Genomic DNA, 16,649 nt, shown 5'->3' with positions numbered 1-16,649 from the left:
AGAGCTCTGCTCCAAAGGAAGATCTGGTCCCATTTCTATTTTAATATAATATATAATCCAGACAAGACAGATGTTGGTGGTGGTTGGGGCAGATGGTTCCTCTGACCAGCAGAGTGGTGTGTAGCCTACTCAAGATGGGGGGGTCACACACCCTCTGAAGGAGGGGGTTCATAGTTTGAGGGTTCTCCTGGATCCATTGCTGCTTCTTGAGGGACAGGTGGCCTCAGTGGCACAGAATGCCTTCCTTCAGCTTAAGCTGGTGGCCCAGCTATGGCCCTATCTGGACAGGGATAACCTGACTACAGTAATCTATGCTCTGATAACTTCAAGGTTGGATCATTGGAATGCACTTTACATGGCCCTATCTTTGAAAACCATTCAGAAGCTTCACTTAGTGCAGAATGTGGCTGCCTTGAACCAGTCAACCATTGGGCAAACAGTCATAACACCAATTCTGTTTCAATTACACTGGCTGCCTGTACACTTCCAAGCATTGGTTTTGACCTATAAAGCTCTCTACAGCTCAGGACCCTAATATCTTCTGAAATGCCTCTCCCAATATGAACTGAGACCCTTAGATCTACTTCTGAGGCCCTTATCCAGATCCCACTCTCTGAGGGAGGCTTGGAGAGTGGTGACAAGGAAGAAGACCTGTTGAGTTGTTGCTTTTAATTTGTGGCATGCACTCCTCACTGAGATCCGCCTGGCCCCTACATTGACATATTTTCAGGGCACGGTAAAGACTTACCTTTTTCGCAGGCATTTGATAGACTGAGATGATGTTGTTTGTAATAGTGTTCTGCCAAAGCTTTCTGTGACTGTATGGAGGTGGTGGTTGTTTTATTATTTTGTTTTTATGGTATGGTATGTCTAGTTTTGTTTTTAACAATGTTGTAAGTCACTTGGAGACCTTCGGGTAACAAGCAACCAATAAATCTAATAACAACTTACTGAAGACAACTTCAAATGAACAGTTGCTTTTACCATGCAGGTTACATCCTTCCCGATTTTGGTCACTTCCAGATGGCCTGTTTATTTGACAATTTAGCCCAATTTATTTGTGCACCTGGAGGTTGTGTGTGACATCCACCATTTTTTGAGCATCCATTCCATTTGTTTGCAGAGAGGTTATGTGACTGTTATCCCACACTTTCCAGTGCAATCTCTCATCATTTTCCTTATCCCAAGATCCAGAGAATTTTGGAAGCAGGTTTGCTGCGCAAGAGCATCAAATCCACTTTAGTTGTACATCTTTAACATGCTGGTATGTGATGAAATCCCATTCACAAAATAGCAACAGTCTGAATGTGGCCTTTTAAGTGCTATTTCTCTCTACTTCCCACCCCCCTTCTCCCTACTGATATTTATGCCAAGCATCACACAGCTCAAACAGGCTACGAGTGTCATCTATAAACCTTTCTTATCTGAGCCCCCGTCAACTGATGTGATGCTATGGAATGTTCACTCACTCTTCAACTACTGAGCAAAAATATCAGCTATAGAATTCTTAGAAAAGTAGCTGCTTCTGTACATACACACAAAATGTGCACTCTTACACAGAAAAAAGCCTTACATAAAGCACAGGAATTAAAAGGTTGCTGTTTTGACATAGAAGGATGCTAAGCAGGTAAGAAGGTTCAGGTCTGGGGAGGTAAATGAAGGAAAGACCAGAAGCTGGCAAAGTAAAAACAAGGAGCTCAGATGTCACAGGTATACGAGACAATGGGCTGAGCAACAGAAAGTAATTTTCAAGATATGGTGTGTCCTTCTCCCAACCCCCATTATTGCACCCACCCAAGCTTTTGGAATTGAGCAAAAGGTTATTCAATTTAGAAAATTAAGCACTGAAATCTCTTTGCCTGGATTCAAGTTTCAAGTAGCTGGTCTGCAGCCCTAAACTCACGAGTTGCAGAGGACAAATTCCTCCTGTTATGAACAATTTAGTAAGACCAGCTCATACCTGAGGAAACAGAGACATCATCAGCGAAGCTCTTTGGAGTCAAAAAGAAAAGCAGAATTTTTACACAAATATATAATGTGGGGAGGAGCTTTGACCCCTAGAATCAACCCTTCTTAGCTTTGAAGGTTAGACTCTTGCACTAGTAGCGTTCCTCCCAATGATAGCACCATATGGATTTAAAGATAACAGCAAACAGCTGGTGACAAGCATACTGAATTCCATTTGCCTTAAGAGAACCAAAATGAAAGTCTATTTCTCTTTTTTATGCCCTGCAGCATCAGTGATCAACCAGGAGTACTTTGCATTAGAGCTTTATAAGCATCCAGACTTTTAATGTTAGCTGCTAGAAGAGTAATCAACCCAAGAGCTCTGTATGTAGCCAAGCATTTGTTTTATACTACATGTTGAACTTTCATCTCTCACACTAGGGATGCAGATACACCATATGTTTAAAGCACACTGCTTCCCCCTAAGGATCCTGGGAACTGTTAGGGGTGCTGGGAGTTGTAGCTCTGTGAGGGGTAAACTACAGTTCCCAGGATCCTTAGGGGGAATCCATGTGCTTTAAATATATGGTATGTACACAGTCATAATGGGGAAACTCCTGTAACTGCAAACACTAATGTGGGACTCCCAGTCAGTCCTATAGATGAAATTGCTACAGTTCATTACTTACGGCTGAATTGGATGCACAGGTTTCATAAGCTATACTTGATCTTGTCTGTTGTTAGCAGTGGTACAACTAGGGATGGACCACAGGGCCAAAGTCTACTGCCCTTAAGCCCTGGGAGGGCCCAAAATGGCCACAGAGAGCAGCTGACAACGGGACAGCAGCAAACAGGCTCAGGGCTTATCCAAACGGAGCGGGATAATCCACGGTTTCCATATTCGGTTTGTCATCTGATAGTCCTCACTTTGCCTTTTAGTTCGCTCTTTCCCAATTAAAAAAAAATGCTTTTTTGCACCTGCACACAAGCAGGCTTGAAACCAACCAGCAAACCTTTTCTTGTTTGTATTTGCGATATTACACTTAAAGGAATGTATGCTTTTCTGATTTGAAGCAAAAACCCCAGCAAGTAGAATGAAATTGACAAAGCTTTTGGGAGGCAGGCTGAAACTGACCACCACCCCTTTCTCGCTTGCTGTGTATTGCAGATCTCACCCAGAGTGGCTGCCCAGTTTGCAGGCTGGCAAAAAATAAAATGCATCTGCGCAGTAGTTGCAGACACCCCCCCATTGCGATGATTGGTTCAATTTTCCCAGGCTTATTCTCGCACATGCGCAAAAGTGCAGATACGTGATTGGCTGGAATGAGAAGGGGCAAGGGGAAACACCCAAGAACCGCCCATCAGCTGTAAAGTCCGCTGTATTGCATCCTAACTCCTGAAGGCACAGCGGATGATTCCCGATTTTAAACAGCAAATCGCATTTTTGCCGGTATTGCAAGGAGCGGATTTAACCCGCGAAAATGCGTAACAGCGCGAGACGTCATTTGGACGACCGAAAAATAATGAACACACATAGCGGGCTTGTCACACATTTTACAGTCGTCTGGATGAGCCCTCAGTGTCAGCACCTGACTCAAAATAGGCATGCCAGAGCCCACCAGGATTGTCCCTAATTGCTGGAGCATCCTCTTTTTATTTTTAAAGGCATTTTATAGTCAGGAACTGCCACTTACAGATGCTCAGTTTATTACTTTTTAAAATATGTTATCCTTTTTTACAAAAAGAAAATGATGCTTATTTGGGATCAGGGCAGCAGAATTATACTCATTTTTTCCCCTTGAAACCATTGTGGTGGCATGATTTAGGCAAGTTTTAAATGCAAGATTGCTGCTTCTTTTTTTAATCAGGATTGGCAAGCTTTTTGTGTTCATGTAGCACGATCAGAACTGTAGAGACAACTGTAAAAGCATGAAATGATGTGGTGTGGAGAGGTGTTAACGGTGTGCTTCACAACTGAAGCAACACATATGGCTGCCTAAAGGCCACCACCCACCACGTCCATTAGATCCAGGGTTTAAAGTTACCTAGCTGCACCACTGGTTGTTAGCCATGAACTAGTTCTCTCTCACTCACACACAAATTTGTGTCGAACCATTTCATGAATACAGATACAAACAAGCAAGCTTCATTTCATGTTTCAGTTATTCAAGAAGACACATTTGTAAAGAAATCAATGAACTTACATTTTCCTTTTAATGGCAGTCATTACTCTGAAAAGAGTACATGATTCACTGATCATAAATCATCAGTGTGGGAAAACAGAGTTACTCACAAGACAATGCTTGGAATTCCCCAGGCAGGGAAAGCAGGCATCTAGTCAACAAATTACTGACAAATTACTGTTCTGAAAAAACAATCAAAAGACTTGGATAAAAATATCGACTTGGAGGTAGGGGGCAAAGCATGATATCACTATGGCAAGACTGGAAGTAGAAACAGTAGAGTCTCATAGCATCTTTAAAAAACAGCTGTATTAGGGCATAAACTTTCATGATGAAGCGGAACTGAAAAAACGGTAAAAAGGTAACATATTAAGAGCGTTACGCCTTAAACCGAGTCAGGTCATTGGTCCATCTAGCTCAGAATTGTCTCTACACTGACTGCCAGCAGCTGTCCAGGGTTTCAGACAGGAGTCTTTTCCCAGGATTGAAACTGGGAACTTTTGCATGCAAAACAGGTGCTCTATCACTGAGCTACGGCCGGCCTCCTAAGAGAATGCTGCCCAGACTATTTCAGTTATTGCAAGATTAAGATGACCAATTTGGACTTTGTAAGCTTAGCTCCACACGCCAAGTCATAAAAGAGCTTGCCACTTGACAAGCCTAAGTAGAAGCCAGCAAGAGACACATTAAGTCAGCCTTTTACAGGGCCAGATTTAGTTAAAATGGATCAGAAAATAACTGTATAGAGGTAACACCCAATTTGTGTTCAGACTTAGTCTTTCACGTCATTATTTACTGAGACCCAAACATTGATGACCATTAAGTCACAGTCCCTTGGAAATGCAAGGTTATCAGTAAAAGGTTAGTGTTCCATTTATCCGCCACACTCATACTTCCTCCATGAATCTCAGTGCTATAAATGGGAGCCTCCAGACTATCAGTATTTTGTGGGAGGGATTCAGGTGCATACTGGAACAAGATTTGCACAGTTAAAGTGGAGTAAAGCGCTCTGCTGTCCTTCTGCAACAAATCCTCTTTTAAAAAAACCTTTCTGCAGTTTGGAAAGTGACAGGGAAATGCATTGACAAATGTGGGATGAACAAATGACTAGCGGGAAGACATGGTGCAGGATGAATGCCCATTATCATGTTCGGTAAAGAGTGGACATGGTCTAACCACTTTTAAAGCAAGTCAGGATGAAACCACAGGTCATCTGCAGGAGCTGTATGTGAAGCTTATCCCATTTTATCCATATAGACTTCCTGCTAAGAAAGTTAGCCTGAAAGATAGCAGCTTTACCCCACGAGCACACATACAGAAAAGTTTCATAGCCAGGAGAGATTAGAGCCTAGAACACTGAAATTCAAGTTTAGCACATCATAAACTAGTTAGTTTATTAAACTACTTAGATGCCTTTTTCTAAAAGTAGACTCAAGGCATCTTGCAACGGATTCAGATACGGAAAAAGTTTAAAAAATAAAAAATAAACCCACAAAGACATAAAATCACCAGGAAACACCAATTAACATATGGGCAATATTTCAGAAATTATGCCACATTAGCTGTAAACCTTGAGTTAATGACATCACAGTTATCTTAGACTGCAAGTAATATTTACACTATAAGCTTGTGACTCCATGCAGAGTGGACATGATTTTAGCACCTTGAAGGCTGCAGAGTCAGCCAGAGTTCTAGTATTCACTAGAACTGTAGCATTCCAGAATAATCAAAAACCTTTTTAAAGAAACCAGATTTTAAGTTTAAATTTAAGACAATTTAATCTATTCTGACCACATAGTTAGGAAGTTTGGGACTGGAAAGTCTTAGAAATCTGACTGTAAATCAGAAGGGTGAAGAAAGGATTTTGTCTCAAAATAGTTGAGATTGTTGTTGTTATGTGCCTCCAAGTCGACTACGACTTATGTAGACCCTATGAATCAATGACATCCAAGAGCATCTTTCATGAACCACCCTGTTTTCTGAGTAGATATGCATAGGGTTACACTGTACTTCAATAAAAAGAGCTCAGTGGCTAAGGGAGTAGTAGCACATTCTTCAGAGGCTTTTTGAGACATTCGGTAAAGCACACAACTAAAGAAAATAGATCTAGTTTTTCAGATAGGAGTTTGACCAGGTTATCCATTTGATCTTTGGCCCCTTGCCATTAACAGGGGTGCTTACAGGCAGTTAAGGCATCTATATAGGCCCTTAAAGCTCCAAAGTCCCCATAGACAGACATTTCCACAGGTTATACACATGATGCAGATACAACCAGCCTATTATCTCCTCACACACCTAAGCGCAGTGAAGAATCTAGGAGGATCTCATTGTCATTTTATTGTAAAATAGAAATTGTTTTGATTGACAGTTGGAGATTATCTGGATCCATTTCAATCGGGCTTCAGGCCTGGACATGGGACTGAAACAGCCTTGGTCGCCTTGGTAGATGATATGAGGAGGGCGTGGGATAGGGGCGAATGCACCTCCCTTGTCCTCCTTGATCTCTCAGCGGCTTTCGATATCATTGACCACGTTATCCTCCTGGACCGCCTGAAGAAGTTAGGCATGGGGGGCACTGTATTGCAGTGGTTCCATTCCTTCCTCTCTGGTAGGTACCAAAGAGTGGCATTGGAGGATGAGGTCTCGGATCCTTGGCCTCTCACTTGTGGGGTGCCACAGGGTTCCATCCTCTCCCCGATGCTGTTCAACATCTATATAAAGCCGCTGGGGGCAATCATCAGGAGATTTGGGCTGCAATGTCATCAGTATGCGGATGACATGCAGCTCTATCTCTCATTTAAATCTTCACCGAGGTTGGCTGTAGAAACCCTGCCCAAGTGCCTGGAGTCGGTGAGTGGCTGGATGGGAAGGAATAAGCTGAAGCTGAACCCTGACAAAACTGAGGTACTGTTTGTGGGAGACAAAGGAAGGCTGGGGGATATGGACCTGGTGCTCAATGGGCTACGATTGCCCCTGAAAGACCAGGATCGCAGCCTGGGGGTCATTCTTGACTCCCAGCTGTCCATGGAGGCTCAAGTCTCGGCTGTGAGCCGGGCGGTGCTGTATCAATTCCATCTGATACGAAGGCTGCGCCCCTACCTTCCCAACCATCTGCTCCCACCGGTAGTACATGCCCTGGTCACCTCTCGCCTAGACTACTGTAATGTGCTCTACGTGGGGTTACCCTTGAAAACGGTCCGGAAGCTGCAACTGGTACAGAATGCGGCGGCTCATCTGATTAAAGGCAGCTGCCGGCAAGATCACATCACTCCAGTGCAGAAGGAGTTGCACTGGCTACCGGTTGTTTACCGGGCCCAATTCAAGGTGTTGGTTTTGACCTTTAAAACCCTATACGGTTTTAGCCCAGTCTATCTGAAGGAGCACCTCCAGCATCGTCAGGGATGCCGCTCAACAAGATCAGCCTCAGAAGACCTTCTCTCGATCCCACCGGTTAAAACAGCTAGACTGGTGAGGACTAGAGAGTGGGCTTTTTCAATAGTGGCCCCCACCCTGTGGAACTCTCTCCCAAATGATCTCCGCCATGCCCCTTCTATGATGAGCTTCCGCTGGGCCTTGAAGACCTGGCTCTTCAGGCAGGCTTTTGGGGTGGGTTAGGTTTTTACTGTTATGGTTTTAAATTTTAACGTTTTAATGTATTGTTTTTTATCTTGTACGTCGCCCAGAGTGGCTGGACAACCAGCCAGATGGGCGACTAATAAATTTAATAAATAAATAAATAAATAAAATACAAGAACTTCTGTTTAAGAAGCTTCCTACATTTCGGTTTCTATTTTTAGAAAAGTTTGAAGTTGTCACCATCCTATATACTTTGGCTATATACTTCTGCAGATATGGCCAAGATAATCTCCCTAGCTTGGTTTTATATTATTCTAGAGTTTGTTTGCAAGTTAAGTATATTACAGGGGAAGCCCATTCTCCAGCTCGCTTATATACTGTAGGTTTGGGACAATATATCCGTTAACATAGATGTTGTGGTTGCTGTGAATACTTTTTTTTTAAGTGACATTTGAGTGCTGACAACTTGCAATATCCTCCAAATGCCAAGATGGTAATGAGGACAAATGAGATTACCACCTCCTCACTGCTGCCCAGCTTCTAAGCTTCACAGGGGAATCTGGTTAGAGACAGAAGACAGTGGATAAGGAGGCTCTTATGAATTGTTATGCATGATCATTCCAAGGTCCATAACACACCAACAGTGAGCCGGAACAACAGTTTGGAGACTCAAATGTTAAATCAATAGGAAGAACTTCATAACCACAGCTTGGAAAAATTACTTTTTTGAACTACAACTCCCATCAGCCCAATCCAGTGGCCATGCTGGCTGGGGCTGATGGGAGTTGTAGTTCAAAAAAAGTAACTTTTCCAAGCTCTGTTCACAACTATAAGAAAAGCGTAGCCAGGAACACTTTACTCATTACCAAGAGAGACAAAATAGAACACAAAAGTTGCATATTCTAATTTATTTGTGTAGATGCAAGTTCAGAAATTATTAATATGATTTCAACAGAAATACATCTCACCATGGCAGCGGCGGGGGGGGGGCTGTGACCAGATGACCTGCTCATTCCACTGTCCAGATGCTAACTGATGATAAGCAACTTTAAGGTCCATGCTCTTCCTTGTTAGGGTTCTTATTTTTTAAACCAGACAGCCCTCCAAACAGAGGACAGACTTCAGGAAATTAGGGCGCATGGCCATCTTCTGCCTTAAGGTTTTCATCTGAAGATTTTAATGCATTCTCAGATTTGTTGGTCCATATCAAAAATGGGGAATCTGTGGCCCTCTAGATGTCGCTACACTACAATTATCGTCCTGGACCATTGGCCATGCTGGCCGGGGCTGATGTGAGTTGGGCTCAAACATTGAGAGGGCACCTTATTGGCTTCCCCTATAGTTGGGAATTGGCACCACCTCCTGAGCCACCATTCTGCATCCAGCTGCAGTTGGCAGGCCTAAAGGCTGTAGCGGGAGAGGGAACCTTAAGTCTGCTCATGCTTGAAAGAAAACTGACAAGGACCCTGTCAGTTTTCATACACATGTCTGAGAAAGGCTTTATCCATGTGCTTATTGTTTTAAGAGGCTATGGTACTTCAGATTAGTGAAACAGACACAGTATCCATCTTAGTTTCCATGTTATACATTTATGACATGGTGGGATTGTTTGTTTGGAGTTAGCAGAATATTATCTAGACCTGCCTCTAAGATTGGCTCTAAGCTGTCAGCATGTTGCAGGAGGCATTCAAGCATTTACCAGAAATTTACATTTGCGCAATAAAGGTCCATTAATGCACTGTATGCCCTGGTACAACAAATCAACTAAAAAAAACAGAGACTTTTTGTGTTTAGACAGTGATAGGAAGATGAACTGAAAAGTCAAGGATGAACAAATGGTTAACAGGAAGCTGTATGAACACCAGGCAGGAAGCAAATTAGGATGCATGCTCACTATCGCATAAGCATCCCGCAAACAAATCAGAATGAATGCTCAATAAAGATATCACCTGGAAGAACCCTACCTCCATTTGTACATTAGAGGTACTTTATCTACCCCTGCTTCATACTGTTCAAGTGCACCCACCCGTCAACTTCCAGACTATGGTTTGTTTCATTTATATATTTCACATTTTAAAAGAAAAAGCTTCCAAGCATATACATTAATAATTTTAACTACCAATTTTGTTACTATAAGTAAACATCATGTACCATCCACTAATGGACCCAATACTGAACAACAATGTAACCCATTTTGCTTCACTCTATATTCAGCATTATTCTTTCTTGCTTCACAATATGTCGTGAAACAATGAGATGAAATATTAATGGGACCTCAGCCATTTCCCATATGGTTTCCAAAATTCTAACATACCATCATCCTTTGTACCCTCTGTCAATAGAAAACATATTAACAAGTAACATGTTCATATTTATCTAATGCTGATTTTTTTTCAGACTACATTCTAAGAAATCCTTGGGTATCCTCTATAAGATGACCTGTAAAAGGAAGGCAAAGTTTCTTCTCCATTCTTGATTTTGCCTTGCGTTAGGGCATACTCCAAGGTGCTCCAAGGGCATGCTCCAAGGTGCACCCTCGGTTTCAACAAAGTAATGGAGAGGCCCAACAGGCCTAGCCTGAGTCTTGCCTAACCCAAGGGCACACCCAGGTTAGAAATCTCTGCAGCATACAGGAGTTTCTGGATTTGCCTGTCAATACAGAAAAGACTCCCTGAAGGTAGGAAGTGTGAAAGCCTAATGCGTACAAGTTTTCTTCCTACTAACAAGACCCCCTCCCCTAACGGATATATACAGAACTCCCACCCACAACTGTGAACTTTGGTACAGTCAGCACATACTGAAACAGTAATAACCAATTATATAGGCGCTGAATCTAGATTTTTTGCATTTGAGAGTTTCTTCCACATTTGCTGAAGTGGCATACAGCTCTTTGCAAGATATATGTTCTTAAAATACTTTAGCTTAATACTTTTTTAAAAGAAAAAAGAAAGAAAAAGCACAGGATTTGCTTTACTACACCAAGGGCATCCAACACAGTACTTTCCACAAAGCTGTCTTATAAGAGTCATCTTGTAGTTAAGCGTTTGAAACAGCATGACATTTTACACCACACAAAATATACACCTATCCTCTTAAAACAAGGATTAGTAAGACACCCGTTTCTTACCTTAAGGAACACTGTAGCACAAACCTGACTGCTAAACCTTACACACACAAACAAAAATTAAAGTTGGCAATTCTCTGATAGGCAAATCGTCAAGCCTCACTCCTTCGAACGTGCCGGCAACAGCAAAGAAACACGCTTAGCCCGCTCTTATCTTGCAGGACACTCTTCCTGCTTTTCGACACCTCTTCAGAGGTGGGTGGAGCCAAGCAAATTTAAGGAAAAAAGCAAACACGCCCTTGAAGAAGCTGTGGAGAAGAATGCCGGGCGGAGGGAGGCGGGATAACACCACCTTTTAAAACAGGAAGGCAATCCCCCTCTGAATACCGCTTACCATGAAAACCCTATTCCTGGGTCGCCATATACCCTGATTGACTTGAAGGCAGTCCGTTTCCATTTTGATCAAGGGTGTATCTACTCGGAAGCAAGTTCTACTAGTAACAAACTGTATTGCAATCCAAGCCATAAGCCTTATGCAAATACATATACAGATATAAACAATATATTAAGAGTATGTCAGCAATATATTAAAACAGAAAAGGCAGGATACGCCTATAAAACTGTTAACCAAGGATAAAAAGCTCCCTCAGTTTTTGTGCGGCAATCGCAAAATTTGCGACCGCGAGGGAAACTGATCTAGAGTAGTCCGATAGAAGTATAATTACCTTAATCTCATCAGGGTAAGATACTATTGGTTCTAAAAGTGTTTTGAAGAATTTTTTTCTAGGTTGTTCATAGAGAGGACAGTGTAGTAAATAATGATCAATTTCGTCTACAGCAGTACAGCCTATGAACATTGACGTGAAGCCAGAGGGATGCCTTTATACCTGCCATCTAGAAAGGCAGAGGGCATAGCTTGGAATCGGAGAGCTGTAAAAGCTCTTCTGATTTTAACTCTATCCAGAGTATCAAGATAGTTGGACATAAAGTGGTTTAGTTTAAAGCGTGGGTACCAACGAGAGTAGGGGTTCTACTAAGTACCGTGAGAATTCCAGCAAGAGATATGACCCTTGAAATACATAGTTCCCCGTATTGAACGCGGTGGGGCTTGCTTCATTAGAGCAAGTGTGTTCATTAGAGCTGCGCTGCCGATTTCTTATGCAGAGTTACCTGGAAGAAAGCCCCAGTGAACAGGACAATCGATGGGAGGTGGGGGATACACCCAACAGCAATCCTACACCAGGGGACGGGGGTCAAGCGCTCCCCCAAACAAGTCCTAGTGTATTTCGCCTACTTAGAAATACACTTTGCCCCCGCCCAGCAATTTTTTTTCTGGTGCCTTTGCTGGTCCTGCGTCCACTTACTCGGGAGTAAGTGCCCCTGAACTCTGCGGGATCAGGTTCAGCACTCTCTTTTCGACAGTCTTTCAATTAAGAGGCGATGAGTCCCTAAGCACGTTTGCTTAAGGGTCACTTCAGTGACTTGCCACCACCCTCACCCAAAAGTCCTCCAAGAGAGAAAACCAAAGCAATTTCAAAGATTGGCCAGCCCATTCAACAAGCTCAGGCTGTTTTTTTGTTTTTTGTTTAATGTATGTTTGAAGCTGCACTGACTACATGCTTCTTAAGTAGTTGCAGAACAAGGGTTAGGGCTACCTGCCTCGCTGGGATTCTCCACTTTAACCCTTCACGCAGTCATTTGCAGAACAGCTGCTAAGAAATGCTGTTTCCCAGTCCTGTGCAGGATCATGGAGCAAAGGCCTGGTATGGCTTCCTTCTTCCAGAGCTTCTCCAGCCAGCCCCTTTGCTGACTGAACTGTTTGTTTATTTGCTTGCATGGGGCCTGCCTGGAGGTGATATTTGATTCATTTGTAATTATTACAATTATTTATACCCTTCTTTTCAGGATATACATGCTGACAAGGTGACTTACAAATAGTCAATTACTGTACATATTTAAAAATACAATAAAATATTAACATAACAAAAACACATCAGGAACCTTCCCCTATGGTGGTAGGTGGTGAAATAGTGGTCTGTTATCATGAAAGCCCATAAGCCCATGCCTGTCAGCAGCACTGTTTGGCATGGCTTTGGGGGAGGTTAGGGTGAAGTCAGGAGAAGGTGAGGATGGACTTTCCATATGATGACCTGGCCTGTCTTCTGTTTTGCAGGGCGTTCTTCTGCTTTCACCAGTTTCCTTGGCCATCTTCCCCTCAGCTTGACTCTGAGATGAAAAACCAGCCAACCAAGGCAAAAACAGCCTTGGAGGGATCCCAGCAGGCAGGAGAAGAAGAAATCAGGTACACACACACCATCACATCCATTGATTCTCTCCAACAAATGCCCATCTCCGCCAGCCAGGATTAGCATTAACTCGGCAAACAATGGTTCAAAACACATGCTTTGCCAAGGTAGGCTCTGAGAGAGATACTTTCTCACTCTCCTGTTCAAGACTCATAGATTGATATCACTTGCAGAGAGCATGTGGGCACTGACTATCACCTACTGTTTGTGTGCATGTGTGAAAAACAGAAATGTGATTTTAAAATTGTTGTACGGGTTGAAATCAATTTACGGCCATTCTGGGAGGTGAATTTACAGTTGCTTTTCAATCTTTATCTTTTTCTTCCTGTGGACTCATGCATTCTGAAGGCAAGGAATATGGGGAATGCAGAGTAGTTACTGTGTAATTTCTATCCAGTCCTCTTTTTAATTAAATCAGCCAGAAGCCTAGAATTTTAGCAGGACACAGAACTGTAATTATTCTTTGCAATGACCTATCTCATTATGTAGGTATTGGAGAAGATCTATACTGTAATTCCCAAATAGCATCAGATTGTTAGCTCATTTCTTTTATGAACCTTCAAGACAGAGACCCTACATATAACATCTACTGAAATACAGTATAAAACAACTTACATTTCAATAGTAGTACAAGAGAGTAGCATCCACTTAACAGAAATAAAAAGGTATAAATTAATAGATTTACACAATAGAGGATAAAATAGGAAATCAAACACATTTTGAGTAAGTTCCTCATTGGGGAAAACTTGGTTTAAAAATATCCTGTTCAAAACCATGGTAGTATAGCTATTGCATAAGAAAGTAGGGTGTTTTTTTTCCTGATCATGGAAAAGAGCTGTGATCTTCATGATGTGTTGCTCATGTGAGCAGATCAGTCATATGAGCAGTTAGTTGCATTTAATAATAACATAAGAATTCACCCTTACACTTCAAATAGCAATTACATTCAGCAATCAGTACAAGACCCAAAATTATAGTCTGCAATCACTCTTACCAAAATCTTTATTTAAAATTACTAAAAACACCAGGAATGTCATGTTCCTTCCCTGATAACAATTTTATACTTATATAAGGATGAACTTTTTAATAATAAGGGAACTACAGTTGGAGCCATTGTGGTGTATTGGTTACTACAGTGTCAGACTAGGACGACTCATGAAGCTAATTGGACGAACTTGGGCCAGTCACTGTCTCGCAGCCTAATCTACCACACAAGGTTGTTGTGAAAATAAAGTGGAGGGGGGAAGAACTATGCATGGTGTCTTGTGTTCCTCAGAGGAAAGATGGGATATAAATGTGGGGCTGTATTTAACATAGCACTAAGACAATTGTTGTGTCAGTGCACGGATTTCTCCTTGAGCAACAGAATGATCTTCCCCTCTCCTACCCCCAGTGTGCCCCCTAAATCTGTTCTGGAAACAAATAAATATAATGCAGTCTTTTTTTAAAGGGGGCAAATTGCAATGATAACTGCAAACAGTGTTCTAAAGTTATCTTAGCATTTTTCCTTTGTCTTGTTTCACAGCATGAATGTCCCACAGCTAAAGGACTATACAAGGAACTGACATAAATGTTTGCCCTGAAAAAAGTAGTTGTAACGTCCATTTTATTATCACACACTTGACTAGTACAATGTACAAATTAATATAAACACAATACCTGTAAGAAGATCTCCAGCGGTCCCCCTGCCCCACCCCCTTCAAAAGGCTTGCTGCTGAACTTTTATCTTGGATGTCAAAGGCTGGCAATTTGCAGTCCTTTAGACTGAAATGTTACTTGAGCAAATATAAACTTGTGTGCATACAACGCAAAGCAATCCCAGCATCTACTTCTCTGTGGTAAATATAATGCTTATTGTGCAAATCCATCTGTGCACTGCACATTGATTCTGCATAAAGTTTTTTTTTTAAGTATGACAAGCACTCAGTGAGAAAGAAATTTTTGAGAGCATCTCTACTTGTTAGTCATTACAACACAAAGGAGCATTGTATTTCTGAGTGGAATAAACTCTTGTCACAACACAGTAGCAAATGCTGTGCATTTTTAAAATTGTGAATGACCTGTTTTATTTAGAGATGATAGCAACAGAATTGCATGCTGAGTATATGGATGCCCTGGAACCTATGTGGCTACTGTATTGTGGGTCCTCCCTATGGCCAGCCTAAGGCAGTGGTTCCCAAATTTTCCCCCATGGCCCACTTGAAAATTGCTGAGAGTCTTGGCAGATGACTTAGTATTTTTCCTGCCTCTTGTAGCAATTGTAGTGCACTGTCCTGAATGAGATATCATTTTCAATTGTATTTTTATTGCTTCTATTATTTCTTATATTGTTTTACAATGTGAATTTCATAGCATTCTATAGAATTCAAATTGTGAGTGTGCTTCACAGACACACTGCGGACTGCCTGATTGAAGCTCACAGACCACTGGTGGTCCACTGTCCACAGCTGGGACCCTCTGGCCTAGGCAGTCAGCTGCCTGAGGCAAAGGATAAGATGGCACCCCTCCCCCAATGCCATGTGCGTAGAAACTGACTGAACTTGCAGCTGAATCTTATTTTAACACTGGCAATGGGACAGAGACCTCCACTGTACTTGAAGAGAGCAAGTTGGCTTTGGGGATATAGGGCAGGCCCGATGGCACACAGAGCTCTTCCTTTCTCCACCTTGCCACTGTTCCCTGACCCCAGCATCCGGCTGCCTCACTATTCCTAGCGGTAGAGCTGCCCCAGGCCTCGCCCTCCTTTACTTTGTGTGCTTGCTCACAAGCATTATTTTGGAGCACAAGTATGGCCTAAGGCAGACGGAAGGAACGTGTGGCCCTTCAGGCCTCTCTACCTGGCCCTCAGGACTTTCCCCAGGCTCCTCCTCCTCAGCCATGCCCCCTCTTCCCAAGCCACACCCCTCATCAGCTCTACTTTGCACCCTCCTTGCATGTGTGCTTGCTCTGATAATGCCTGTTTCTAACCTGGATGGAGGATAGCGAGGGATGTGTGAATGCGTGCAAAACTAGCCGGCTGTAACACGGTAAAAACCACATTAGTCGCTCCTCCCAGTTTCGCCTCTGGCCCTGGCCACCACTGACATGTGGTCCCTGAACAATTGCCCAGATGAGAGTGCTTTCAGCTTAACAAAAGGTTCCCAATCCCTGGCATAAGAGAGCTGGAGGGACTTCAACAGTGGGGTCATTGTTGCCTGTACTACAGAAGCTCATGGAGTATGGTGTTGTTTGTCCTGTGAAGCAAGACAGTGTCCTGGGAGGGTGTTCCTGCTGGCATGCATTCATTCCCTCCATGTGTGGGAGGCATGTGGGCATCATTGCCACAACAGCCCCAGTTGGTAGTTTTCCCTGGACCCTGGATGCTAGAGCACAGCTGATGGTTTTGATGCCATTTTGTGCGCTTGTGTGTTTCCCCTCTCCTGGGCTGAGCATGTAGTGGCAGCATATTGCCACCAAAAGCCGAACTGATATAGAAGGTTGCTCACCCGGTTTGAACATTCTTTGATAGCCACAGCACTACTTAGTCATGGTTGAGGCAGGCTTCCAATAGACCTGCATGCATCATCCTCCAGC

The 16,649-nt window shown here is 42.8% G+C and overlaps 1 protein-coding gene and 1 long non-coding RNA gene across 7 annotated transcripts in view; one reads left to right on the top strand and one right to left on the bottom strand.

Moving 5' to 3' along the window:
• The window catches only part of LOC133387896 (ferric-chelate reductase 1-like), a 38,637-nt gene extending 26,593 nt beyond the window's left edge, over positions 1-12,044 (bottom strand). Inside the window, exon 1 of one of the 3 annotated variants that reach the window (XM_061633694.1) lies at positions 11,941-12,044. Coding sequence is in view for 1 of the 3 variants with exons in the window: in XM_061633692.1 (XP_061489676.1) it covers positions 11,496-11,627 (132 nt within the window). In the remaining 2 variants the exon portion in view is untranslated. Of the gene's footprint in view, positions 1-10,833; positions 11,090-11,495; positions 11,643-11,940 lie in introns of those variants that run through there. The other 2 variants (XM_061633692.1, XM_061633693.1) reach the window with 2 other exon arrangements.
• A 52-nt stretch (positions 12,045-12,096) lies between these two features.
• Positions 12,097-15,086, top strand: LOC133387898 (uncharacterized). Of its 4 annotated transcripts, none has more exons than XR_009763596.1 (3): positions 12,097-12,533; positions 12,944-13,072; positions 14,602-15,086. It is a non-coding gene; the product is annotated as an uncharacterized LOC133387898 (long non-coding RNA). The 4 variants fall into 4 exon arrangements; XR_009763597.1 differs by lacking the exon at positions 12,097-12,533 and adding an exon at positions 12,540-12,622; XR_009763599.1 differs by lacking the exon at positions 12,097-12,533 and adding an exon at positions 12,542-12,640.
• Positions 15,087-16,649: the final 1,563 nt, after the last annotated feature.

Source organism: Rhineura floridana, chromosome 6 (assembly GCF_030035675.1).
Source record: "Rhineura floridana isolate rRhiFlo1 chromosome 6, rRhiFlo1.hap2, whole genome shotgun sequence".
Classification (NCBI taxonomy): Eukaryota; Metazoa; Chordata; class Lepidosauria; order Squamata; family Rhineuridae; genus Rhineura; species Rhineura floridana.
Note: the sequence above shows the minus strand (reverse complement) of the source record. Positions and strands in the feature narration are given on the sequence as shown.